The sequence below is a fragment of the Osmia lignaria genome, chromosome 13 (genome assembly GCF_051020975.1).
Source record: "Osmia lignaria lignaria isolate PbOS001 chromosome 13, iyOsmLign1, whole genome shotgun sequence".
NCBI lineage: Eukaryota > Metazoa > Arthropoda > Insecta > Hymenoptera > Megachilidae > Osmia > Osmia lignaria.
Genome location: NC_135044.1, coordinates 6310449 through 6336015, shown reverse-complemented (window position 1 = coordinate 6336015; position 25567 = coordinate 6310449). Strand labels below are relative to the sequence as shown.

The window sequence follows — 25567 nt, the reverse complement described above, 5'->3', positions numbered from 1 at the left end:
TGCAGATAATTTTGTATAAAATTTTGTATACAAAAATCAACCAATAGATTACTTTGATCAAAAAATATAATGTTTAAAATTGACTGCATTTAGATACGGTCATGCAGAGATATTTTTAACGCTTTCATAAGCAAGAATACACACTTTTAGCAATTCAGGTTTCTGTGTTATCGATATTTGATAAGAGCAAGATGGATACGATAGAAAACGATATTATCGATCGAGAGGATTTGGGAACTAGTTTGGGCGCTTCGTCGATAGATGTCGCCTCGCGTACTTTTCAATGGCTAGACAGGTAGGGGCAAAAGTGGACGAGTGCAGCAGAAGGGCGGGAGGGAAAGACAGAGCGCGAATGAGGTGGGGCGGTGAGAATCGGTCGTGTTAGAAAGAAAAGGAAAGACTACGAAAGAAGGGAGGGATATGGGCAGAAAGGAAGACCGTTCGGAGTAATGGCGGGCACGAAAGTGGCGTTTCGTGACACTTTTCCAATCGGTGAAAATTAAAAGGTTCGAAAACCTGCAAAACTGTGGCGATTCACAGGGAAGAATACTTTTGTTCGACTTTCACCGATTATCCTTGCAGAGTGGAGGACCGTCGGTATGTTCGATTCTGTTAGGCAGCCATATTACTATACCGTGTCGTGTGGTGTATCGTATCGTATCGTATCGTATCATATCCGTATCGTGTTGTACCGTGAACGTTAAGTATCGGTTTCGTTTGAAGAACTGTGAAATTTGTTCAACCGATCGAACGGCGTGTTATTTCGTTCGACGAAACTGGTAGAGCATGCGATCGATGAAGATGACTCGGTCGAAGGTTTCCGAGTTAACCTATCGTTCGGGTGAATCGAAGCGTCGATTCGATTGACACGAGTCGCGCTTCTGGAAGACGGACGACCGTCGCGTCGACCGCCTATCTATTCTCAAACCGTGAACCGACCGAAGAGAAGAGAAGGTGGTCGGTCAACGGTGGGTGAAAAAAAGTCGAACGCGTGCATTGTGCCGTGTGCACGAATCGTCCGAATCTGTTCGCTCCCGATTGCGAGTCATGCGTTCGTCGAGATACGCGTTTCTAGAAGGGATAGCTTGGAAAATGGAACATCGAAGAGGATTGCGCCTTCGGGAACGGCTTTCGTCGTCGACCGCAACGACGTCTCTTGTAAACAGTGTTCTGCCAAGTATGCATTGACTGGATACGTTCCTCAGCTGGATTCGTAACCTCAGATCCATTGCCGCGCGACCGATCATTTTGACAGGACGGAGGAAATTGAAATTCATGAAACGAGCCAACATATCGCCGTATCACGAGCAACCAAGGGACAACGACGGAGGCGCTGCGAGCACTCGATGCGCGACACTTCCTACTAGAGGTGTGTACTCCTAATGTGGCTGGAACTCCTCCTCCTCCTCGTCCCTCGTTCATTCTCTCTCTCTCTTTCATCTCTTTTATTTGCATGCCCGCGAATATTCGATTCGACGTTGATGTTTCAAACATGTGCAGTCTCCTTTTTATTCCCTCCTTACCCGTTATCTTCGGTATCGCGATTTTATTTACAGTAGAAGGCTTATTTTGCAACCTTTATAACACTGTTTTCCTTTTTTTCCCCAAGGCGAAGAATAACAAGAAGCCCGTTTAAATGGAAAATAAAAGAAAAGAGTTTTTTACTTTCCGTTTTTTTTAATCGTATATTATCGTTTTTAATCATATCGTTATCTCGTCGATCTTGGTTATCGATAAGTTAAATAGAACGATTCTGATTCCTTTATCGGTACCACTAATCCATAGATACCTTTTCCGGCAGAGAAGGAAAGGTGAAATTGATTTTTCCCTCCGGATTAATGTAGCATGATAAAGAAAGAGAAAATGTTGGAAAGCGCGGCATTTATAAACGCGCTCGACGAGCAACGGAGAAAACGGAAAAGGTTAAAAGAGTAACTGATATTTTGGTAACCGCGATACGGAATACTAGACCTGCGCCGCCGCGTATATTTAGATATCTGTTTGAAAAGAGTCTCTATTATGCGTAGGAATTGCGAGCGCGTGCAATCGTTTTGCTTGGCCGCGTAATAATTGAAAAGAAATCGTATCGTTTACTTACTTACACTTGCTTCCCATTTTCCTTTTATTCAAACACGAGCCGGGATAAGGTGACAGATTATGAGGAAAACGAAGAGGAAGACAAAGACGAAGGCGAAGCGAACGTATAATATTGACAATGTTCGTTTATCATTGAACGTTTGTTTGTAACGGTTATCGATCGCTCGTACGGTTTTCTTTGATTAAACCAGCCGCGACACGCGTTTAAAGTATCGCTAGTGAAATTAACGGAGAAACGATCGTAATAAAATATCCTAGGTTCGGTGCGTTTTTTCTTCAAACTTTCTTAATTAATTTCATAACGCAATGGAAAGAGCGCGGAATTTCGTCGAATATAGTTTCGAGTGGTGAAAAATTATAGCAAGAAAGTATGTCGCGTTACAGAGAAAGTAGAATGGTGGTTCGTTCGGTTAGGTTCCGATGTACACGTGCGTGCGTATCGTGTGTTAACGCATCGGTAGAACACGGTGTACGTACATATGTAGAACGTACATACAGAAGTAACCGAGAAAGGAGGGAACTCGATACGACTGCATGGCATCGTAATTCTTGTAAATATATTGAAATAATCGCTAAGCGAAACGAAGCTTCTCGATCGGTAGCGGTGGATCGGTTCCGTGACGTAGCATCGTCGAGAAAATCGAGCAATCGCAACGAATCGAAACGGATCCCGATCTCGATCTCGATCTCGGTAAACGATCCTTGATACCGACCGCGTTCGAATCGCGTAAGATGGATCGATCGAACGTTTCGTCTGGTGTATATTAAATTATCGGTTGTTTTCAGGAGGAGACGGCACAATGGCTGAGGACCGAAATAATTCCCAAGGGTTGATTGGACAGGCGCACACGGTACGTAAAACCAAACGGTCGTCGTGCCAAACTTCGATTCGGTTTATTTTCGTGAACGAAGCTGGGAAAACGCGCTTTCGAGGCGAAACGAGTTGGAAGAGAGGAAACTGAAACCGAAACCGAAACCGAGACCGCCGACGATATTAGCGATCTTATTTCGAAGCTTTTTCAATAACTCGATCGTTTCACGCGTTTCCCTATGTGTACACGTTTTACAATCTTTTCTTCTGTTAACGCTCGTTTCATTCTTTTCTGTTAACATTTATCGGGAAACGGAACAAGTGAGAGCGAACTAGAGAGAGAGAGAGAAAAGAGTGGATGACAGATGAAATAAATCCGTGAGAATGGTTTGTTAATCGTCGATTGAAATCGGTTAACGATCGAGGAATGATTTTCTTGCAGATAGAACGGGGTTCGCCTCCACCACCTGCACCGAGTACGGTTTCTTCAGCTGGATCAGGAGGAGGAACGACACCGGGATCTCGAAACGTTCAACGAGACGATTCTCCTCCTCGGGGTCCTCGAACTTTGTTACTCCGCCGGGGCGAGGATGGTTTTGGTTTCACGCTTCGTCATTTCATCGTTTATCCGCCCGAGTCCTGTTGCGTAAGTGTTTCTCATGCCACGTAATTAGCTGGGAATCGTTTGAGAATCGAGGGGACCTCGATTGACAAGAAACAGATGATTTTTCTTGGTTAGATGTTGCCGGGACACGAGCGGACGAGAATCGACGAACCGATGGACACGATATTCGTGAAACACGTACTCGCTAATTCGCCGGCCGCCGAAGCTGGACTCAGGATGGGTGATCGAGTGGTGTCCGTGGACGGGAAAACGACCCGTGGCGAACAGTACTCCAAGGTAGTTCAACGTATCCAACAGGCGGATCCTTGGCTACGACTTCTGGTCGTTTCGAAAGAGGACGACATTCTGCAAAGATACTTCGGCGAGACTGCTCACAATCCTGAAACGAATCAACGACCACGTTTGCGATCACCGGAAAGAAGTAGCCACAGGCAGCGCAGATCGATCAGCATGATTCCCGGTTTGTCGCCACGAGCTAGGCAGTCCTGGGTTTGCACGCCGGCGAATTCTGTGCCCGCGCCCTCGTCCCGCCTCGAATCGGATCAGCCGATCGACGATTGCCTTTCAGCTCGAGATCAAGAGACGTTTTGTCGGTCGAACGAATTTCCCAAAGAAAGGCAAGAACAACGCTGTTCGAACAACGGTCGAACGCCGTCGCAAGCACAATCGAGAAGCGCGGCTTATCGCAAACCTTTTCAAGAAATTGCCGCTCTCTACCAATCGGTGCACGAGAAACTGCCCTTGCGAAATCCACCTGTTCAACAGTCGTCCAAAGATGCCTCGAACTCGTCCGTTGTACAATCAGCGAGCGACAAATCGATGCAATCGGACATCTCGAAATCCGATAAATACGATTCCTCCGATAGAACCCGTTGCGAGTCTCTTTATTCGAGAGCGAACAGCGATCAAATTTACGATAGGATCAAGGATCCGATATACGAGCGTGTCCGACACGGAGAACCGGTTCGATCCAATACCGAAGAACACCATCATTCCCACCATCATCATCATCATCACCATCCGCATCATCAGCATCATAATCTACAGCAACAGCAACAGTATTATCAGTCTCATCCCCAACAATATTCGAGCTTGACGGGATTTCCGTTGTCCCGGGCGGAACCCCAAGTACCAATTTATCGTTCAGCCACGAGGAGGGTGACTTTGCGTCGCGCCAGCGAAGGAAGTACCGGTAGTTCGACGCTGAATAATTTCGACTCGGCTAGTTACGCTAGCACGGATGCGCTTAGATCCTGCGATCACAATTCGAGGTTCAGCATCGATTCCCGTAGGGATTCTTCACCTGTGCCCGCCAACGATCGCGCGGTTCACGGGAACGAAACGAACGGAAGCAGAAACGAGAGTAGCAGCGGACACTCGAGCGGTTACAGAAACGATACCGGAAACGATCTTAGTATCGCCGGTTCGAGCATCGACGACTCCGTCATCATGACCAGGCTTCGTAAGAGTTTCGAACAGAAAGAAGAATTTCTGCGAAGACCGAGCCATCCGATCGGTTGGTTTCTACCCGACGAGAAAGCCGAGCCTCCGATTCGAAACGACAGTTCCGCTGCCGCGATTCCGCGTGAATTTTACGCGAGGCCGCAGAAACTTCAGAGGCAGATCTGGCCGCCGAACGATCTGAAACAGGATCAACAACACTCGTCCAATTCGAGGGTCGGCCAAGGTAGAAACCTTTCTGGGAAAGAATCGTCGAACAAGAGCACCGGACTCGGTTGTTCCAATCAGAACGTCCAAAGGTTTGGAAGTAACGCGTCCGGCGAGATCGATTACTTGATCGATCCCCGAAATAATCAAACCGACGAAGCTTTCAGTGGAGTGACTCGCTCGTTGGATCGTCCTTGCGAACAAACATCGACCGATCGACTCTACGCCCCGTCCGTTTACGACGATCATCGGGATGCCACCGAATGGAAAGACTTACCCGACAGACAACAGCAGCAACAAACGCACAGGGGTGGCGGTAAATCGAACAACTTTATCGGTACTTTATCGAAGATACAGGAGAACATCGCGAGCAGCGGAGTTTTATTCACGGGTGAATCTCGGCAATCGACGGACGCGAAGAACGGCACTTCCTCTCTTCCCTCTTCGCCAGGACCCGATAAAAAGGCTAACGACAAGTTTCCAGCGCTGCCTCAAGGGTTGCAGATCGTATCGCGACGAGCGAAACAGTTCGAATCGGGCCGTTTAATGAGCGACGACGACGAACCGACCGGCGATCGAACGAACCTCTACAAGAGTGAATTGTCGCGATTGTCGAACAAACGTAGCGTGCCGAACGTAGCGGTACGGAAACGGGAGTTCGAATCGAAAGCGGAAGCTCAAGAGCCGAGAAGATTACCGATCTCGTCCAGGGAGACCAAGTCCTTGGACACTGGTAAGTTTCTCTATTTTCTCTCGTACGACCTCGTATTTTATATGTATATCATTCATTGTTCATTGTTTATCGTTCGTTTCTACTTAATCTTTCGCGTTCACTTTCTCCGTATCGAGTAAAAGTAAGGTTTAATCGAGTAACCAGACAACTTTGGAACACGATGTCCTTAATGCGCCACTGTGAATATTTAGGTAACGGATTAAAGGGAAACAGAGTAATTCCTGTAGGCAGCAGTCGCATCCATTGTGAACCACCGACCAACTATCGTGCGATCGAAGGTAGAAAGAAATCGGAGTCAGCCGTATCAATTAAACGTGTTGTGTTCGCCGATGTGCTGCTTTACTTTTTTCTTTCATTGTTACGCAGCTTTGTTCTCTCGAGGCACAATTACTTTCACTCTCGTTGCCTGTATCTATTCTTTTTCTTCTTTTCTTTCTCACCTTCTTACTTTCTTTCTTCCTCTTTACAAGTTGGTAAAAATCACTAACATAGAGCAACGACGAATCTGCCTCGCGGAAACAGACTGATATTCTTTTATACAACTTGCGCAGAGACGTCGAGTTTGAGAACGATGGATGGAGAGGAAAGCGCACAGCCGAGGATTCGCAGCAGCAGCGTGGAGTCGTGGGAATCGGCGAGTGTAGCCGGTTCGCAAACCGGTAGACGTCGATGGTCGCAACGGCAAGAGGACGCTGAACGAAGGCAAAGCGAAGCGAGCAACGCGACCCTCGACGACGAGAAGAGCAGCGAGAAAGCGTCTAGGAAGCAGGATGCTTACGCGCAAATTATTGAAACTGATCGTGGTTAGTTTGTCTGTTAATTTCCCTCGGATCGTGGATCGTCTGTCCAATATGAATCGGTTCAATGATTTTTTCTTTTAAGGTCCGCTGCCGGATAATGCGGTACAGGGTAACGGAGTTGTGTTCAGACGGCAGAAAAATGGACAGATAGGTAAGTAGCCAGGATGCTGGTAGATCTACGTAGGTCAGAATTCATACATCTTGTCTGACTTTTCTTTCAGCGGACGAAGATCGTGCCACGAGAAGGGTATCCTACTTGAAAGCAACGTGGAGCGAACGAATGCACGTCGACAGCGATTTGGAACTGAGCGATTCCGAGCCGATTCACGCTTCGAGGAGGTAAGCGTGAAACGAACAACGTTCCGTCGATGAAAACGATCGAGCTTGTTGCCTAGGTCTACGCGCGTATCTCTCCTCTTCTCCGCGATCTGTCTCGTGTACTTTCTCTGGCGTACTTTCGATTATATCGGTCTCCTCGCGTCTATGCTCTCCGCTAGGATGGAACGTGGAACTTGTTCCCTGTTTACAGTTTCTCTATCGCGATTATACATCATCTTTTGCCTCCGTCCGTATTTTCAGCGTTCATAAGAGATGGCGGCTACCGCTGTTTCCAAACGATATCGCATCGTTACGGCGCATCTTCGAGGAAGTGACTCAGTCTGCGAGCTTAAGCAGAAACGTTCATCGGTGAGGATAGTACATGTTGAGAGAAAGCACGAAAACGCTACATTCTATTTACCGCAAAATCGTTCCTTCGCCGTACTCGTTTCTGCTGCTGTGTCTCGTCGTTGATTACGTTTCTTAACATATTTAACGCCGTATTAAATTAACGCAATGAAACCTTGTCAAACTTGTCACGTCGCTGGACTTAACCGCTTCGCTTCTACCGACTAACCAATTTCTTCAATTCTTGCGAGTAGAACCGTGTCGATACCAATTACGATTCTACGATCAAGGATCTCTGTTTTTTTAATCATCGATCCGAGTAAACCGCGCGTGAGAAACGTTGGATCGAGGGAGATTATTGAAACGGATTGATCACGGTATCCACGCCACACGTGCCGCTATCCCGTGCCAATTGTGTTTTACATCATTGTAGAAAGACGAATTGAACTTTTCTTTTCCTTTTCTTTTTCCTTTTCTTTTTCCTTTTCTTCCCTTCCCTTTCTCTCATTTGTTATTTGTTCAACAGTAACACGTGCACCGATCAAGACACGACCAGCATCGTGAAAGATGTCGGACAAGTCGACCGAGAAGGACCTTTGCATGTGAAATTTACTGTACTCGATGGCAAGGTAAACGATTCAACAATCATTCTCACAGATTTATCCTTTCGCAAAGAGGAGCTTATTCGCAAAATTTCACTTAAATCAAAGCACGACGGTATTCCGAAGAACAGTCGTAGATTGCTAAAAGGTGTAAAAATTAGCGGATCGTGTGTGATTTTAATTTGTATAATTTTAGCGATCATCCGATCGTTCGTGGAAGCAGGTGTGGGGCGTTCTTCGTGGACCGATACTCTTCTTTTATAAGGATCGTCAAAATCAGGTATAAGGATAATCATGATTTTCGATTTTCGATGAACACACTTTGTACTAACGATCCACTGTACATTATTTAGAGTCCTTCGTTAGCAAACGACGGTGAAAACGTAGCTCAGAGCGTGGATGTGAGATGTTCCGTCGTGGATATAGCTGAAGATTACACGAAACGCAAACACGTGCTACGATTAGCGAATCCGAACGCGGAGGTTCTGCTGCAGACCGAAGACGCGGCGTCGATGGCGCTTTGGTTACGAGCGTTACACGAACACGCTGCCGCTGAGAAACCATCGGTGAGTTCGAAATCGCGCGTTCGAAAACCGTGTTGTCGTTAACGTTACCATACGCGTTTCGTATTTTAGGAAGTCGCTTACAACAGCACTTTGAAGCAACAAGCCGTCCCGCAAACCCCCTGTCCTTCCAGCAATTCTTTGACGTGTCAGACAATCGGAAACGCCAATTCGATAACGATACCGAGTAACGGTGGTAGCGGTGGTGGCGCGTTAACTAGCGGTGGACAAAGGTTGAGCCCTCTCCCAGGGCACAAAGGTATCAAGAAATTGACTTCCTTCCGAAACAGATCACCGACCGGTCAGTCGCCGATCAATAAAACTCGAAAACCGAGTCAAACGATCGAAAGTTTAGTTTCACCAAAGACGAAGACGTGGAAAGGCCGGGTCGCGAAACAGCTTCGAAGAATGCACGGTCAGTCGGGTCCACCTTCTTCGCCGACCGCGCAGTTACCACCCGAGGGTGCTACTTTCAGAGTACCGCTCGAATTATGCCCACCGGTGAGTGATCATTCCATATTTTCTCCGCAACTTCCCTTTGCTCGCAACGATCTCGAGCGTTATTTTTCATTCATCGTCGATTTACCTCCGTACAGTCTTCGTTCTCGGAATACGTGCCGTTGATCGTCGAGATGTGCACGAGCATCGTCGAGGCAAGAGGTCTCGAGGTGATCGGTATTTACAGAGTACCCGGTAATACCGCTGCAATATCGCATTTGACGGACAGCGTGAACAAAGGATTCGAGAATATCAATCTTCAGGTAACGTTCATTCGTCGCGTTTGTCTATCTTCTTGTTTTCTTCCTCGTTAAACATGTTTCTTCGTATCGGTTTTATTAGGATCCCAGATGGAGCGACGTAAACGTGATATCGTCTCTCTTGAAGTCCTTCTTCCGTCAACTTCCTGATTCTTTGCTCACCGCAGAATTGTATCCTATGTTTATCGATGCCGATAAAGTGGAAGATCCGCAAAGAAGGATGACAACGATAAGAAAACTGCTGAGAGACCTTCCGGAGCATCACTTCGAGACTCTCAAATATTTGATGTTCCATCTGAAGAAGATAGTCGAGCATAGCGAGATTAATAAAATGGAAGCGAAGAACTTGGCTATTGTGTTTGGTCCTACGTTGGTACGAGCCAGTGGTTCCAGGGACAATATGGTCACTATGGTCACCGATATGTCGCATCAGTGTCGCATAGTCGAAAGTTTACTGAACAACGTATGTATTTTCTTAACGATACCCACGAAGAAATTGTACATACTCTCATTATGCTATAGGTCGACTGGTTCTTCTCCGACGATGATTTAGACGATTTAAGCAGGCTGAGCGTTAATCTCAGTCTTCCTGCCGACACCAGTGAAATCGAGGCAACCTCTAGTAATAACCATAACCTGTTGTTAAACAACATTCAGAAAGTAGAAGGTACGATTTGTTAACCTTACAGTTACTTTCATCGTTCTATTATTTCTCACAATTTTCGTTGGAATTTCAACGAAATAGGGGTACGAGAAATGGCGTCCGCCAAGGATATCGTATCGTCCATCATATCAGCCGCTAATCGTAAGATACAAAGAAGAAGGAAAGTCCAAGACGAGACGGACAACGAAAATCATGAAGTCGAAAAGGTTTGTACGAAAATTTTTTTACCGTTCTTTCGTTCAAATATTACTCTTAGTGTCTATTTCGTACAGTTGAGAACGAAGCAGGAAATAGAAAATTTACCAAATCGACAAAGCATGGCGTTGAACGAACGACATTGTTCTGTGAGCATGATGGTCATGATGCACGAGAATAATAATCAGTCGAATCGTTCGATCGATCGTTCTCCAACGATTGACACGGCTGCGATCGTAAATCGCGCGAACGAGACCAGCGGTGATGGAAGCGGTGGCGGTGAAACCACTGGTGGTGACGACCGTGGGGACGATGGCGTAGGTGGTGGCGATGGTGGAGGCGATGGAGACTGCGGTGGAAATGATGGAAACGGTGGCGACGGTGGTAATGGGATAACAAGGACGGATCGCGTCGGTAAGACGGACAACAATGCGGAGAACAGCAACGACGAGAGAAAATATTTAAATCCTTCGGTCGAATCGATCGAATCAACGATTCAACCCGTTCGTCGCTCGGCCGTCTCGTCGGCTTCCGAGTCGTCGTCCCGACTCTCTAGCGAGACTGGCCTGAGCTTCTTCGACGCGAATTCGACGCTTTCGAGCGCCTCGAACGACACTAAGCAGAGCAACGACGAGGTGGCTATAAGAACGTACGCCGGATTGAGCGCGACTACCCAAGAACGTATACGAAGATTCGAGCAAGAAACGAAGGCGATGCTGCAAAGGGATCAGAATCGACAGAGGCGGGAAGCTGAGAAAAGGGAGGAAGAACGGCGAAGAATAGAGATGGAATGGCAATTGGCGAAACGTGAAATGGAGAATGACGATCTACTGGATAGTATAGTCGATACTACCGTCACGCCAAATTACCATCGTCTTTCCGCAATCAACGACAGGCCCGCTGACAAATCTTTCCTCGACATGGCGTCTCGACCTGCCTCTCGTATTCCACCTCTCTCCATAGCTGTCCAACAACAACCCACAACAGGCAGAAGAGTCTCGCGATTCACGGACGAACCTGTCGCGATAATATCCTCGGACACGGTTGCCAATAACTTTGTCAAGAAAATGAAGACCGACGCAGAGGTAAGACAGCGGTAACGAACCAACGGGAAGTGAAATATTTCACTTCCTTTTTTTCTTTCATTCTTCTTTTTGCAACGTTTACAGCCGGTAACGGAACAGCCGACGACGTTATCACCCGTTCGTTACGGTAGCTTGGACTCGTTGCACGAAACGCACGACGTTTCCCGATCTTCCATTTCACCGAGCAGCCAACATCGAAAACCCGTTTCCAGCGATGTTTCGGACGATGGTTAGTATCAACGTTTCGACGTTTTTCGAATAACGCGTACGTATAGCTCGATAATCGATATTTGTCAAGGAAAGAAAAAGCGAAAGAAAAAATTGAGAGCGGAGAAATTGAAAGTTGCGATTTTCTTCGAGCTTGCGAAATAAGATTATTACCAAGCACGCGCGACTTTATTCTACGTTTATTTTTTCTCTCTCTCTGTACATATACATATATATATATATATACATATATTTATGCTGTTTATATTTCTCTCTTTATAACGTCGCTTCTGACGATCGGTGAGTGTAGCCGGATCTTGTTTTCTACAGTGGACTCAGAAGATTCTGACCATTAACAAAAAGCTTTCTAGGTACTCTTCGTTCGTTCTTTGTTATTTTCGGAACGATCTATTTTATTTGAAACCATTGTCGGATGTACGATAGATGCGTATGATTATATATTTCGTTCGATTTCTAGTTCGATTAACGTACACTTTACTTTACTTTGTTCTTTGATTTCTTTCTTCCTGTTTCTTTCGTTTGCTTTATCGTTTTCGCTGTATTATCGGGCAATAAGTTGCTAATAAGAAAGTTTCAGTATAGAACGCTGAGCACACTGCATACGATCTAGATCAAAGCACATTGTTATCAGTTTATTTATCGTATTTTTGTAGCCTCGCGTATATTTGTACAAAGATAGAAAGGATTGATCGCGATGTTTGCGATGAAAAATAATTTGTAACGACGTTTATTCGCAGCTTTCTTATCGATTTATATGTTTTTCAATTGTTTAGATGTTTATCTAATGTAATAACTGGTCGCATACTGGCGCATACCCGACGGAATTCTTAACGCAGGAAGCTAAAAACCGATTGCACTCGATTTGCATGCGCTCTCTGGACGATGATGCGAAAACGTATACTGTGTACGATATAGTTGGACTCTTCGTCGCGTCGGTATACAAGTATACATAGTATATTGTACAAATGGATTAGGCGGCCAGCTTGACTGCATGCGTGCTTGACTGCTCGCTTCTGGTCTTGTCGCTCTTGTCGTAAAAGCCGTCTTGCCTCCTGCTCGTTCCTCAAGCGATAAATCTCATGTGAAAGGTGAAAGTTCAGCAGGATGTAACCTGTATGATAGTCGTTTGTTAACTATTCGTTCGTTAGACGAAGAGGGACGAAGGGAGGCAAGGGACACGCTTTTATCGGTTTATCGATTCTCACTGGTTCGTTATCGTCGCCTGTAGAAAATTGATTAGTACGCGTTTACTTTCTCTGTCTATCTGTCTGTCTGTCTACCTCTACCTGTTTGTTTCGACGGGGTGTCGATTATGACGATTGCGAATGCGTTGAACACTTAGGCAAACGGCAAATCCCAGTTTCTGGTGGTATATATCGTCTCACCTACACGGTACCGCAAGCCCCACTGGCCCTCCCTCGAAGACACCGCCGGGTCCGTCGCCGATGCCGATGCCAATACCAATGTCAATGCCAATATCAATGCCGATGCCAATACCAATGCCAATGCCAATGTCAATGCCAATGCCAATGTCCGTGGCAATGTCGATGCCAGGACGAATACAAGTGCCAGGGTCAGTATCAGACGCAGACGCAGCCGACAACGATGTCGCGCGACCTTCGTCGACACCCATCGCACCCTGTTCGAGAGTGCCGGCCTCGGAGCCCTCCGAACTCTTCCGACTGTCCGAGCCCTACGAGCCTAACGAGGCCGGCGTGCGATCACCGCGAGGCACGTCGGGCTCAGGGGCCGGATTCTCTTCCAAGACTTTAAACAAATTCCTTCGAGGTAAATCAGTTGGCCTGCCGATTCGAAATATCAAGTCGCAAAACTGCTCGACTAAGACTGGCTCGCACGAATGGCTTTTATTTTTTTCACTTTTTATTTCCATTTGCGTTTACGCACGCAACCCACCGCCCGCGCACGTTCAGACGATATTTTAATCGTCCTTCTGTCGCTTTATCCCTCTTTACCACACACTTGATACCATTAAATCGTTCTTCGACGATCGGCTCTTTGTCGTACGCTTATCCCTCATAGAGTATCTTCTCTGTTCGAGATACGTCGCTTAACGCGTCTCGTGCTTGCCAGCTTTTTCTGTCGCCTCGTTAAGGTTCCTACTCCTCGTTACTTTTCATTCAGGTTTATTTATATGTAAAATAAACGCGGACCATTGAACGCGCGTTGTGTCGCCGATCGAGAACGAGATCGAGATCGCAGTTGAATGGCGAGTAACGAGAGGAAGAGAAAGAACAAATACGAACGGTAGGATGTTAAGCGTGTGTTAAGTGCTGTGTGTTATGGCCTTAAAATGTGAACTTACGAGCAAGCGTTATCGGTTTAACGAACATACCCGTGTAAAAATCGTTGTCGCGCGTCATTGAAAATTGTAACGCGTGTTTGCCGCCGAGCGAGCGACTTACAGAGTTTTCTTTTTCCTCGAAAAAACAATCGTCTACCATACATATGTGATGTTTACGATGCTTTGTACGCCTCTGGTTGAATCGTTCGTTCGCTTTCAATTTTATTCACTAACAACCAGACGGACAGGCCGATGCGTATGGATTAAAAGGATCTTGTTGTATTACAGGTAGCGATCTTTTGACCAGTTTGACGACCACTTTCGACCGCAAATGGAGATCTTTGCTGAATTCATCGAGCCAGACGGAGCGTGGCTCTGCTTCAGAGAGTGTATCTTTTAGCGACGATGATAACACGGTGTCCCGAAACCTGCGAATCGTCGCAGGTGAATCGCCGAAAGAATCGGACGAACGGAAAACAACAACGGCAGGTGTTCAATCTAGTTCGATCGAAACTTATCGGGATCCGAGCCTTCATAAATCATCCGTCGACAAGTATCAACCGATTCGTCAAAAAAATGCAAGTATTTCCTCCCGATTGTTTCTCTGTACTTTCATGGATTTTTCTCTATCAAAGAAGTATGTTCATTTCGCTCGTAGGACGCTCCGGAAAAGGATACAGATTCGTCGGTAGCAGCGGAGAACAGCAGGAACGTCGATCAATCGGAGGAGAACGTGCCGGACAACGATCGTAGCGCTGTGGTTCGAAGGAAAATTGATACGAGCAAAGAAACGATCGAGCCGGATTCGATAACGAACGAGACGCAAGAATGCTGCAGGATCGAAAGGGAAGCGACACCTGTGTCGACGCAGACCGATAAACCTGGCGAACTTGCGAAAGATTTTCGCCACGATCTCCTCGAATCCAATTACTCGAACAAACTGGAGAAATTCGAGAGTATGACGAACTTCGAGGTACGATCCCGATTGAAAAGATCGGAATCCTTGAACAAAAGGTCCGAGAACGCTTGCTCCAAATTGAAGAGGTCCGAGAGTTTGAATAAGCACTCCGTCGAGAGATTGTGCTCGCCTACCAACGGTAAACTGAAACGATCCGAAAGTTTGAACAAACACTCGGAAAGATCGGATTCTCCGAACAGTAAGCTGAAGCGGTCAGAGTCGCTGACGAAAACGGAAAAGACCGAGTGTAACATCAGCAAGAGACGGCAATCGGTTAGGAAGGATAGCGCGACGAAATTGAAGCGGAAGAACGGTATGCCTGAACGGTCGATCAAACGCAGGCACACCGTAGGCGGTACCAAGGACTTTGATAAGGTTCATTGGTTAGACAATAAGCTTCAAGTGGAAGCCGAGAGGGTAGTTAAAAACGAGTACAGACCGAAGAAGAGTCAACTGAGAACGAGTTCGCCTGATCTGAGCACCGCTCGTATCGGTCTCACCGATGCCAGTTTTCTCATTGAAGTTAGCTTTCGTGGACCGAGCAACGTCGTCTTCAACGTAACTAACGCTCGACCGCAGTCTTTACCGGATACCAGTTTGCCTTCCAAAGTGTATAAAGTACCGCTCGAAAGTCACGTATAACGTGCGTCCATGTTGAACGGTAACAAGGATATTATATGAAAGTACATAAACGAAAGGATCGTTCCTTGCCTCGTTTTTCGAGCCTCGAGAACGCCCTACAAATGCCTCTTTTCCTTCCATTAAGCATTTTCTATCGCAGCGATTTTACTCGATTGTCAATTATTTGCATTACGTATACTACTTGCGAATCGTAATCGTAATCGTGTGCAATTTTTTGTATATAACAGGTTCATAGGTTGTTCAACATTCGCGATTGAGATATCGTTAGCCTTGAACGCGCGTCTAACGCGCAGAGTACTTTGTACTTTTTAATAATTGATTACATAGGACAAACGTTCGCGTAGTTTTGCATTCGGTCGGACGCAGTGGCTGTGCGATTCGCGTCGGTCTTTTCGATCGACGACGTTTTATATTTAACGTTCAACGTTTAACGTTTAACGCTTAACGTTTAGCGTTCAATGTTTTAACGTGTTTATTGTTCGTATATGTTAGGGCACATACATTTGATAGAATAGCAACGCAAGGGTTCGAGCAACGCGTTGCTGCTTCTCGTTCTGGGAACTATGCCCGTTCCGTTTTTCTTTATTCATTTTTCGATCATATCGATTGTGTTTATACTTTATACGCTTTACACGACCGATATTCGCTTTATAGTTGAATAATCGCGTGGTTAAACGCGTTTACGCATGTAACGTGTCGTCGCGCATCGCTGATGATCGAGGTAACCGTCGAATCGTACAAAAGCAAGGCGTTTCGTCGTCAGCCTGACAATCGATTTTCTTACATTTGTAAATAAGGAATTATGCACGTAAAGGAATGAAATTATAGGCCGACGGTAGAACAGTATTTATTTTAAATCCATAACAATCGTGATATACTGTTATTTATTAAATGTATCAAGATTCCGCTATCAAGGAATTCTCTATCTTTCTCTATTACCCTTATTGTACGGAGACTACGCTACAGTTTGTAAATAAATCTTATATATTGCTAATTTAAAAGAACTGTCAAAAGCCGCAGTTTTAATTCTCTGTAATTAACAAGACTGAAAAATTATTGAAATGATTGTTTAATAAATTTCAAATTTTCCGAGCACAGCACCATCTATACAAGAGTGGCTCAAACTACTCAACGACTTACCGACTATCGGGGTCGATAAGGAAGAAAATGTTCATAAAGAAGAAATTATCGACGCCAAACTTCAATTCAAAAAAATAATCATAATTAATTCAACAAAAGCATTAAAACTTTAATATGGAAATAGACTCCATAAACGGGGGAACACTGGCGCTACCTATCGGGAAGTTCCGAAAACTATTCGCCTAGTAGTTTCCGCGACTTCCCGATAGATGGCGATAGTGTTCATTCGTTAAGCCCGGTAACATCCGCGTGAATAACTTTGCTTTAAGTTTTATTTCTGAACGTGTTAGGTTTTACGTTTAAATAGATTGCTTTTATCGAAGAAATTTGATTAAATCGAAACCATGAACGTGATGCAAACTGAACTTCAACCAGCCAGGGGACAAAACGAAACGAGGTTACGAAGAGAACTGGACCTACCACCTCGTTTACCAAGACATCGTACGAAAAGGATTACGGTAGAATTAAATTTTGCATGTATTTACTAATTCGCATTTTGTTTTTTGACAGATTTGGAATTTAATTTGGGAAACAAGCGACGAGCGAATCGTAAATTGGCAACTCCGAACTGTTCGACAAGTTCAAACTATCGAAGTGCAGGTCGTGGACGAGGCACATTATCCTCTACTCTCTTAACCACTACGACGTCACGCAATTATATTTCTAGGTAAAAATCGCTTTCATTATTAAAACAATAGGCAAACGTATTGTTTACATGTTATTTGTAGGTCTGGAACGAAAACCAACACGGGTCCCGGTTCGAGCGCGATCGAATCCGCTAGCGGCATCGTTCTCGGTGAGTATAGTATACAATTGAAATGTTATAAAAAAATTTTTTTCCAATTAATATAAAAATAAATCCTTCCTGGAATAAAAATTTTTAATCGTAAAATTTTATTCAAATAAATTTATAAAATAGTGTATATGTATACTATCTACACATTTCGAAAAATGATCAATCATATGCTGATCAATTATCGAACGTACAATCTAACAGCGATCACCACCGGCCGTGGAGACGCAAGGTCCGAAGTAGGAATAGCCGCGTTGAATCTTCGATGTCCACATTTGATCCTTTGTCAGATCAGTGATTCTCAAACGTACACGAATGCCTTGCGCAAACTGTACCTATTCGACCCGATGGAGGTAAGTATGTTTTTTCTCTACAGCTACGTCTTTTAACGCTTATCCATAATTCTCATTATTCTTATCACATGTAGATTTTAATGCCAGACACAATGTGCGAACGTGCCGCTGGTAAGGGTATCCTATATCAGTCCATAGTGGACAAGTTTCCTGAGTTAGAGGTAATGCCAATATCTCGTGTGCATTTCAATGACACCATCGGACTGGAACGAGTCAAGACCCTCTGCATCGCCGAATACTCGTCGGTGGAATTGTATGTTAAACAAAAGTAAGCTCGACAGTTATCACGATTTTTAACCGACTTCGATAAAGCAGGAGGATACTCAATTCGATCAGTATATTTTTCTTTTTTTTTATCATGATTTTAAGTTATATGTAATATGAAAGATACTTTATCGATTGTTTTTGCAGATATTACGCGTTAGCTGCAGCCGCGGCTCTATTGAAATACGTAGAATACACGCGACGTTTCGTTTACGTGCCAAGATCAATGAAAATCGAATTCCAAGGATCGCCGAACGCCACCATCATAGGTAAACCCATCGCGTAATGGACCAAGAGTCTAATGTTAGATACATCCATAAAAGAGAAACGTAAACGTATGTATATTGCAGATTTGGAGAGCGCGCGAAGTTTAGAATTAGTTCAATCTCAGTGCGGCCAACGAAACGTCAGCCTGCTCGGTGTTTTGGATCGTTGTTCGACACCGATGGGCAGGAAGCTGTTACGGGCCAATATTTTACAGCCTCCTTGCGAAGAACATATCATTATAGAGCGACAGTCGGCTGTCGCTGAAATGGCATCCAATCGTTCGTTAAGGGCTCTCGTTCAGGTGGAAATTTTGTTTAGAAGTGATGTATGAGAAACTGAAGATATAACTCGACGAATATATTTTATTACAGCCTATCCTACGACGACTTTACGGTGCGGATAGACTTCTAGCTCTGACAGCAACACCAGTTTTACAAGAGAACAGCGTGCAGTGCGCTGAACAGAATTTAAACTATGTTCTGTTGTTAAAAAATTTGCTGGATGTTGTGCCAGAACTTGGAGGAATACTGTCGGCCGGTGAATGTGATTTACTTTGTAGGATTCGAAGGGTTCGCACAAACTTCTCGTCGTTCTATATGTACAACACATTTATTTCCTTTCATATACGCTACAATGATTTTTCTGATTTAGAAATTGGAAAATTGTGAATTTCGATCGATAAGAGAAAGAATTCTCGAAACGATACATCCAGACGCGAGGTCGGTCGGAGGCTATACATCCTCGAACATGCAGCGTTGCTTTGCCATCAAAGCAGGAATCAATGATCTGTTGGACATCGCTCGACAAACATACTGCGAGTTAATCGACGACATGAAAAGTTTGGAACATTGCTTTTTTCCATCTCTTGCTTCCTTCCAATCTTTCGTCCTATCATTCTGTTTCTGTGCTTTTTAATTAATTTTCATTTCTCCGTTCCTAACAGCCATGGTGGAAAATTTATCATCGAAGTACAATTTAATCTTGTCTTTGAATTGCAATGCGTCACTGGGATATCACGTGCAAGCAATACTGCCTCGAAACATAAACACCGATTCCTTTGAGCTACCCCTCGAATTCATCGAAGTAAGATCATCTACAAATATTCCTTTATCCAAGCATCGAATGATCACCTAATCCTTTCACAATTTTTTATGCAGGTACGGAAGAATAGACGAGTGTATACGATGACCACCAGCGCGCTTGCAACCTTAAGTCAACAGTGTAAAATTGCATGCGAGGAATTGCATTTAATGAGCAACGTGTAGGTATCAAATTCACCATCTATACGTTTAATCCTATCGCTTCGTTTCCTCATTTAATTTAATTTAATCGAGAGTTAAATATGCAAATACAGACTCCTATGCGACTTGTTGCGAAGTATTCGAGGACATATCGGTTGTTTATTTCAATTAAGCGTCGACGTGGCAGAACTGGACCTAGTTGCTTCTCTTGCCCAAGTCAGTACTCTTCAGATGTATGCGAGACCAACGTTTGGACCAAAGTTAGAACTACTCGACTCGAGACATCCAGTGATGGAAGTTTTTGGCCTCGATGGCCCTGTACCTAATGATGTCGTAAATGTCCTTTCTTTTTCTTTCTTTCTCCTAGCAATATGGTTGTTTGATCACCGTTTTATTTTTATTTTAGAACGCTTCGACAGCTTACAACTTTTCTGTGATCTCCGGGCCGAATATGAGCGGCAAATCGACCTATCTTAAACAAATTGTTTTATTACATATAATGGCGCAAATTGGTTGTTTTGTACCAGCGAAAAAGGCAATGTTTCGTATAACGAATTTCATCTTCTGTAAAATAGCTGTCCGTGACGACATCGAATGTAACGCTTCTACGTTCACCCTCGAAGTAAGTTTTCCTAAGTTACGCATCGTCTATGTTCTACGGGTGTACATAATATCTTTTATTCCTTAGATGAAAGAAGCTCAATACATTTTACGATCCGTTACACCATCGTCGTTGATCGTTTTAGACGAATTGTGCAAAGGTACTGCGATCGAAGAAGGAGCTTCGATCGCGTGGGCTATATGCGAACAACTTTTAAGTACCACCGCGTTTGTTTTTGCTGCAACTCACTTTTTCTACTTGACAAAATTAGAGGATTTGTATTGCAACGTGACAAAGTACAATCTTTTTCGTTTCTATTTCAACAATCGTTCCTGTTATTATTAATATCATTTTTCTTTTCCAGTTACCACTTTGTAACGACAGATGCACGAGAAGCAGGGGAAGAAACTTGGCGATTGATCTATACTCATCGACTGAAACTTGGAGTGGTGCCTAGCGACGATTACGGTATTGTTTTAGCCGAATTATCCGGCTTGCCGAAGGCTGTCACGGAAAAGGCACGGAGATTTGCTTCCGACAGATTGGTACCTTCTACATTTTTTAGTTTATATTGAATAACAATTGATACATTCTACATTTTACATAGAAACTGCATTATAAACCATGCGATGCTCTGTACAGACAGCCGATCGTGTTGCAACCAAGACGGATTCCAGGGAAAAATTGTGTTACAAGATCGTGGTTGAATTGTACGAACTCCTGGAAACGGACAGGTTTAATCAGGAACGAGTTATTACGTTGATCAACCGTATTCTAAAAATACAGAAGCAACAACCTCGCAGCAATAGGATGGAGGAGGAAAGAAATATTGAAAAGATAAAAGGTAGTGCGTGGGAGGAAAAAAGAATCGAAGACAAATTCTCAAGAAAGTCTGTACCCGAAACAGTTTATTCGAATCGAAGCTCCAATTTAATCAGACGACAAACGCAAGGTACGGTAAGTCAAGGGAATGCTAATTTTAAAGTGGTTTCTCTTTTGTCGTCCAACGTCTCTCGTGTCACGTATGACACTCATGCTTCTACTGCTCCTTTGCAAAGCGAAAATCTCAATTTCACGAAAAGTTCGAACGATCTGTTACGTGAAAAACCTTATGCATCAATCGATCGTTTGTTTCAATCGATGGACTCATCCTCCTTTTATTCGGCCATCAGCAAAAACAATGTTTCTTTAAACGAGCTTGACAAATACACATCCGTATCAAATAAAATTACATCTGAAACTACTGATAGCAAGTTGCGAAGCGTTGCTAATTCCATGTGCTCTACAATCGGTGAAACTGATTTATCGCTTCCGCTTACACACGAATCATCGTCAATGCGAGCACCTATGTCGGTAGGTAGATCAGTATCAGAACTATACGAATACTGTCTTTCAAACAGTGATTTTGAACCGTTCAGTATATCTCGTACAACTTCCATTTGTACCGATACACTCATTCCAACAAACGAACATGAGTGATCTTTTCGCGGGTTCGTTTTTAAAATTGGTTCATTTATATTTTTTTTTTCTGTTTTTTTTTCTCTATTTTTGTTCATCTTCTTTCTATTATAATCACTTAGACATTTATAATGTGACAGCGCTAATTATTTAACAATAAACAAATTATCCATCTGTGGCTAGTAGAAGATTATTAGAACTTTTGGTTGTCCCTGTTTTATCACATCTCGCAATCAAAAATACATCAAACAGAAGGCAAAGTTGAAGAGAAGATTGCAGTTATGATTTCTGACATCATTTCCACATTGTCTTCAGAAATGCGTAAGTTAAAAATTTATACGAAGTAAAATAACATATTTCTCATTTATTCTGCTTTTTTGATGATAATTTATTAAATGCCATTAACATCCTATGTATTTTTCTATCTTCTTTTCTGTATTTCAGTGCTTTAAATTGAAAAAAGTAATCTTGACTTTATTACAATATGGGGTCAATAGTTTTCAGTTAACCTTTTCCTTATTTTAGTATAAAAGTTTCGAAGCAATGTGAAGCTTCTACCAAGGGCTGTGATTGGTCGTCCGTTATGGCGTCTTCTCATTTAGACCAATCAGATTCATCGTTACAGGGTTAGGTGCGCGGAGCGTGGTGGAGTGCATCAGTCCTCTTCGAAGCTTCGTCCGTTTGGCACGTGTCTGCAACAGGTAAGATTAAATTATCTTCAAATATTAAATTAAGTTGTCTTTCGGGTGTCGAAAATACAAAAAAGAGAAAGAATAGCCGAAGAGAAGTCTAGCTCTTTATTTTTTGACATTAATTCGAGGTTATCTTTAAAAATATGTGAGCTGAAATTGTTTGCTCTTGCCGTGAATTGACAATGAAATTGGAAGAACAGAATCTGAATTATTTTCCCTTTATATCAATAATTTTTCGAATATTATTACATTTTTTCATGTTTTTAGTACATTTTTCCTGTAATTTATTGTTATATATCGTGATAATTGATTTTCTCGTTTTTTACTATTACGCCGATATAGATACGAATTAAAATAACATTTCCTTCATTTATTCTGTTTTTATATCAATAATTTCTTAAATCCCGTCAATATCTTTATATTTTTTCTACTTTGTTTCTTATATTTTGATGTTTAAAGTTGAGAAAAGTAATCTTGATTTTATTTCAATATGGCGTCGATAATTTTTGACGAACCTTTCCCTCACGATTAGTATTAAAGTTTCGAAGCACTTTGAAACTTCTATCGATGGCTGTGATTGGCCGTCCCATGTTGGCGTCCTCTCATTTCGACCAATCAGACACGTCGTTGTGTGAGCCAGTGCGTCGATTTTTGACGCAGTACAGCATTCCTCTTCGAAGCTTCGTTCGTCTTGCACGTGTCTGCAACAGGTAAGATTAAATTATCTTCAAATATTAAATTAAGTTGTCTTTCGGGTGTTGAAAATACAAAAACGAGAAAGAATAGCCGAAGAGAAGTCTAGCTCTCTATTTTTTGACATGAATTCGAGGTTATCTTTAAAAATACGTGAGTTGACATTTGTTGCTCTTGCTGTGAATTCACAATGGAATTGAAACAGCAGAATCTGAATTATTTTCCTTTTATATCAGTAATTTCTTGAACATTATTGAATGTTTTTCGTATTGTTTCACACAATTTGCTGTTTTTAGTTTAATAACGTTCTTTCTTGAGCATCGTAATATTATTTCTGTTTAGACCTGTTCGTGTACTTCGTTAGGTATCGGCCGATAGCAGAATATACCGAACATTACCGAGTGTTGCCGAAGTGCCGACCGGTCTACGATGGGAAGGAAGGTCTCGCCATTGCTCTCTCGAGCGTCGAACTGACAGGACGTGTTGAGAGCATCCTTCTGCATAAATAATAGGTACACATTGTATCCATTAAAATATTTTGTATCAATTATAGTTCGATCGTTTATTAATAATAACTTTATTATTGTTGATTAAATTTTATTTACATAAATTCGTATTTCTTTTTTATTACAGATATTTGATAGATTTTGAAAGGACGCCATGGCACCTGATATGGGTTTGCAATATAATTTCATAAGAATTTATTGTTTTAATTTATTCTAATCAATTATTAACGTTTATTATTACTTTTTTTTCATTGAGTCGTTGTTTTTTGATAGTTAATTGGTACCAAGGTACCAAGGAAGAAAAGATTAGAGATATTTTTGTTCTTTAATCAATTTATAGAAAAAGAATAATTAATTTTTCATTTTATTAAATAGTCTTGTCTAGTATTTTAATACATTTGTTTTAAATTAGAACAAAATTGAAATAATTCGTATTTTACTGCAAATGATTGCTTCTCTTTTGCAATTATAAATTATTTTAAACAATCTATTTTTGTTAAATCGTAGTAATTATATTATAATATCCAGCTTTCGATGCAAGTTGAAATAGAATCACGTTTTTAAATTACATGCTGTTTAAATATGATTATTGATAGGACTTTGTTTATTGAAAAGAATTAGATAATTTATAAATCATTCCGTAATAGAATTTTCAACAAATTGTAGTATGCTTACAATCTTAACAACACAAATCCTCTGCTTCAATACAATAGTCTATTATTTTTGTTACAAAATGATTTTCTATCGATGTAATATTCATTGAAATAATTATCAACAATTATTTAAAACATTTCATTTCAATCTAGGATCAATATTCAGCTTTAACAATATTTGTGCTCGTCGAACATATTTCACGAACATAGATATTTTCATTTACAAGCCATTAATAACAGTATTTACGTTACGAATGCTCAATAAGAAGAATGTTGTTTTGTATATTTCCACCCAGCCCATCCCTGCTCACTAAGTTTTTCTTTCAGGAATTGTTGTGGCCGCGCGCAATGCGGTCGGTAGAGTCAGTGTTTGTACGAAGATATTTCCAATGTTTTGATTTTTTCAAGGGTGAACTGGCCCTAAATAGTGTTGCGTTTGTATAGTTAGGAATCACGCGAAAGTAGAGTCAGTGTTTGCTGCGTGTTATAAAATATTTTCTAGAGCATCGCGGCTCTGATTTTTCTTTTTCCATCGTGAAAGTAGAGTCTTTATAATTGTTCGCCGGAAATTATTCACGGTCGCGTTACTATTTTTATTTATAATTTTTTTTTTAATTACTCGATATATCCGGGATTAGAGTCAAAGCACCACTGAAGAGGAGTCTTGGGCGTTGCTCCGTAAGGAAAGAGTGTAAGTATCTTATTACTTTGTTTAATTAATTTTAATTGAAATAGAATAATTTACAATTTCAATACTTGATAATTGAGAGTTCTTCTTAATTGCTATTGCTAATATTTTATAAAATTCAATTTCATATATAATTTTATTAGAATAAAAATTGATAATTTGCAAAATTAACCGTAATTCTTTTTTGTTTTGTTACAGATGAATTTTTTGATTGCCGAGTTCCTGGATATCCTGATGATGGCTTTCTTCACGACTTCCGTCTTGGTACGTCACTTAATTGCTTTTTATTAAAATAGAATAATTTACAATTTCAACCCTTGGTAATTGATATTTCTTTTTAATTGCTAATATTTTATAAAATTCAATTTCATATATAATTTTATTAGAACAAAAATTTATAATTTTCAAAATTAACCGTAATTCTTCTTTTTTTGTTACAGATGAAATTCTTCACGACTTCAGTATTCTCCTAGTGTTGTCCATCCTCCTACTTGACTGTCGGAAGAAGAGTATATCTGCGAACGGTGAGTCGCATGTTTTATGGTTCCTCTGGTGCCCAATCATGTCGTAGGACGAATGGTCCGAATCGACACGGGCTACTAGTTGTATACGTGCTTGGCAAGCATAGTGACCATGGGTATGATTATACATACCCATGAGTAGTAACATTTTTATTGTTTCATTTCATTTAGTTAGGCTAGGTCTTCTTGTACTCCGCGTTTTAATATCATTTCAATTCCACATATTCTAATAGATATTTTTGAAATATATGAATGCTCTTAAATATTCTTAACTGTGGAATTAGAATATTTTAATACCGA

General features: G+C 42.2%; 2 protein-coding genes and 1 long non-coding RNA gene across 12 annotated transcripts; all 3 read left to right on the top strand.

Annotated features, from left to right (window-relative positions):
* The first annotated feature begins 391 nt into the window (after positions 1-391).
* Positions 392-16369, top strand: RhoGAP19D (Rho GTPase activating protein at 19D). 10 transcript variants are annotated; one of them, XM_034319557.2, is made up of 23 exons: positions 393-1369; positions 2884-2948; positions 3351-3554; positions 3648-5934; positions 6126-6212; positions 6486-6737; positions 6817-6885; positions 6956-7073; positions 7314-7421; positions 7927-8029; positions 8199-8282; positions 8356-8568; positions 8638-8824; positions 8921-9066; positions 9162-9326; positions 9406-9786; positions 9846-9990; positions 10069-10193; positions 10260-11267; positions 11352-11496; positions 12838-13068; positions 14086-14375; positions 14456-16369. In XM_034319557.2, the coding sequence occupies exons 1-23, from the start codon at positions 1276-1278 to the stop codon at positions 15395-15397; spliced, it is 7449 nt and encodes a 2482-aa protein (XP_034175448.2). In that variant the 5' UTR covers positions 393-1275; the 3' UTR covers positions 15398-16369. The 10 variants fall into 10 exon arrangements, 8 of the variants coding, with proteins under 8 accessions (XP_034175446.2, XP_034175448.2, XP_034175444.2 ...); XM_034319555.2 differs by having other exon boundaries at positions 392-1369; positions 8638-9066; positions 11367-11496; XM_034319553.2 differs by having other exon boundaries at positions 8638-9066.
* Positions 16370-16564: 195 nt separating this feature from the next.
* On the top strand, positions 16565-21651 carry LOC117602057 (mutS protein homolog 4). The gene is made up of 16 exons (XM_034319562.2): positions 16565-16978; positions 17048-17204; positions 17266-17333; positions 17535-17683; positions 17758-17951; positions 18095-18216; positions 18298-18515; positions 18586-18783; positions 18866-19052; positions 19158-19297; positions 19372-19475; positions 19569-19788; positions 19862-20077; positions 20144-20352; positions 20421-20601; positions 20699-21651. The coding sequence occupies exons 1-16, from the start codon at positions 16882-16884 to the stop codon at positions 21533-21535; spliced, it is 3297 nt and encodes a 1098-aa protein (XP_034175453.1). The 5' UTR covers positions 16565-16881; the 3' UTR covers positions 21536-21651.
* A 1143-nt stretch (positions 21652-22794) lies between these two features.
* Positions 22795-23661, top strand: LOC117601987 (uncharacterized). The gene is made up of 3 exons (XR_004580851.2): positions 22795-22916; positions 23242-23411; positions 23533-23661. It is a non-coding gene; the product is annotated as an uncharacterized LOC117601987 (long non-coding RNA).
* The last annotated feature ends 1906 nt before the right edge of the window (positions 23662-25567 follow it).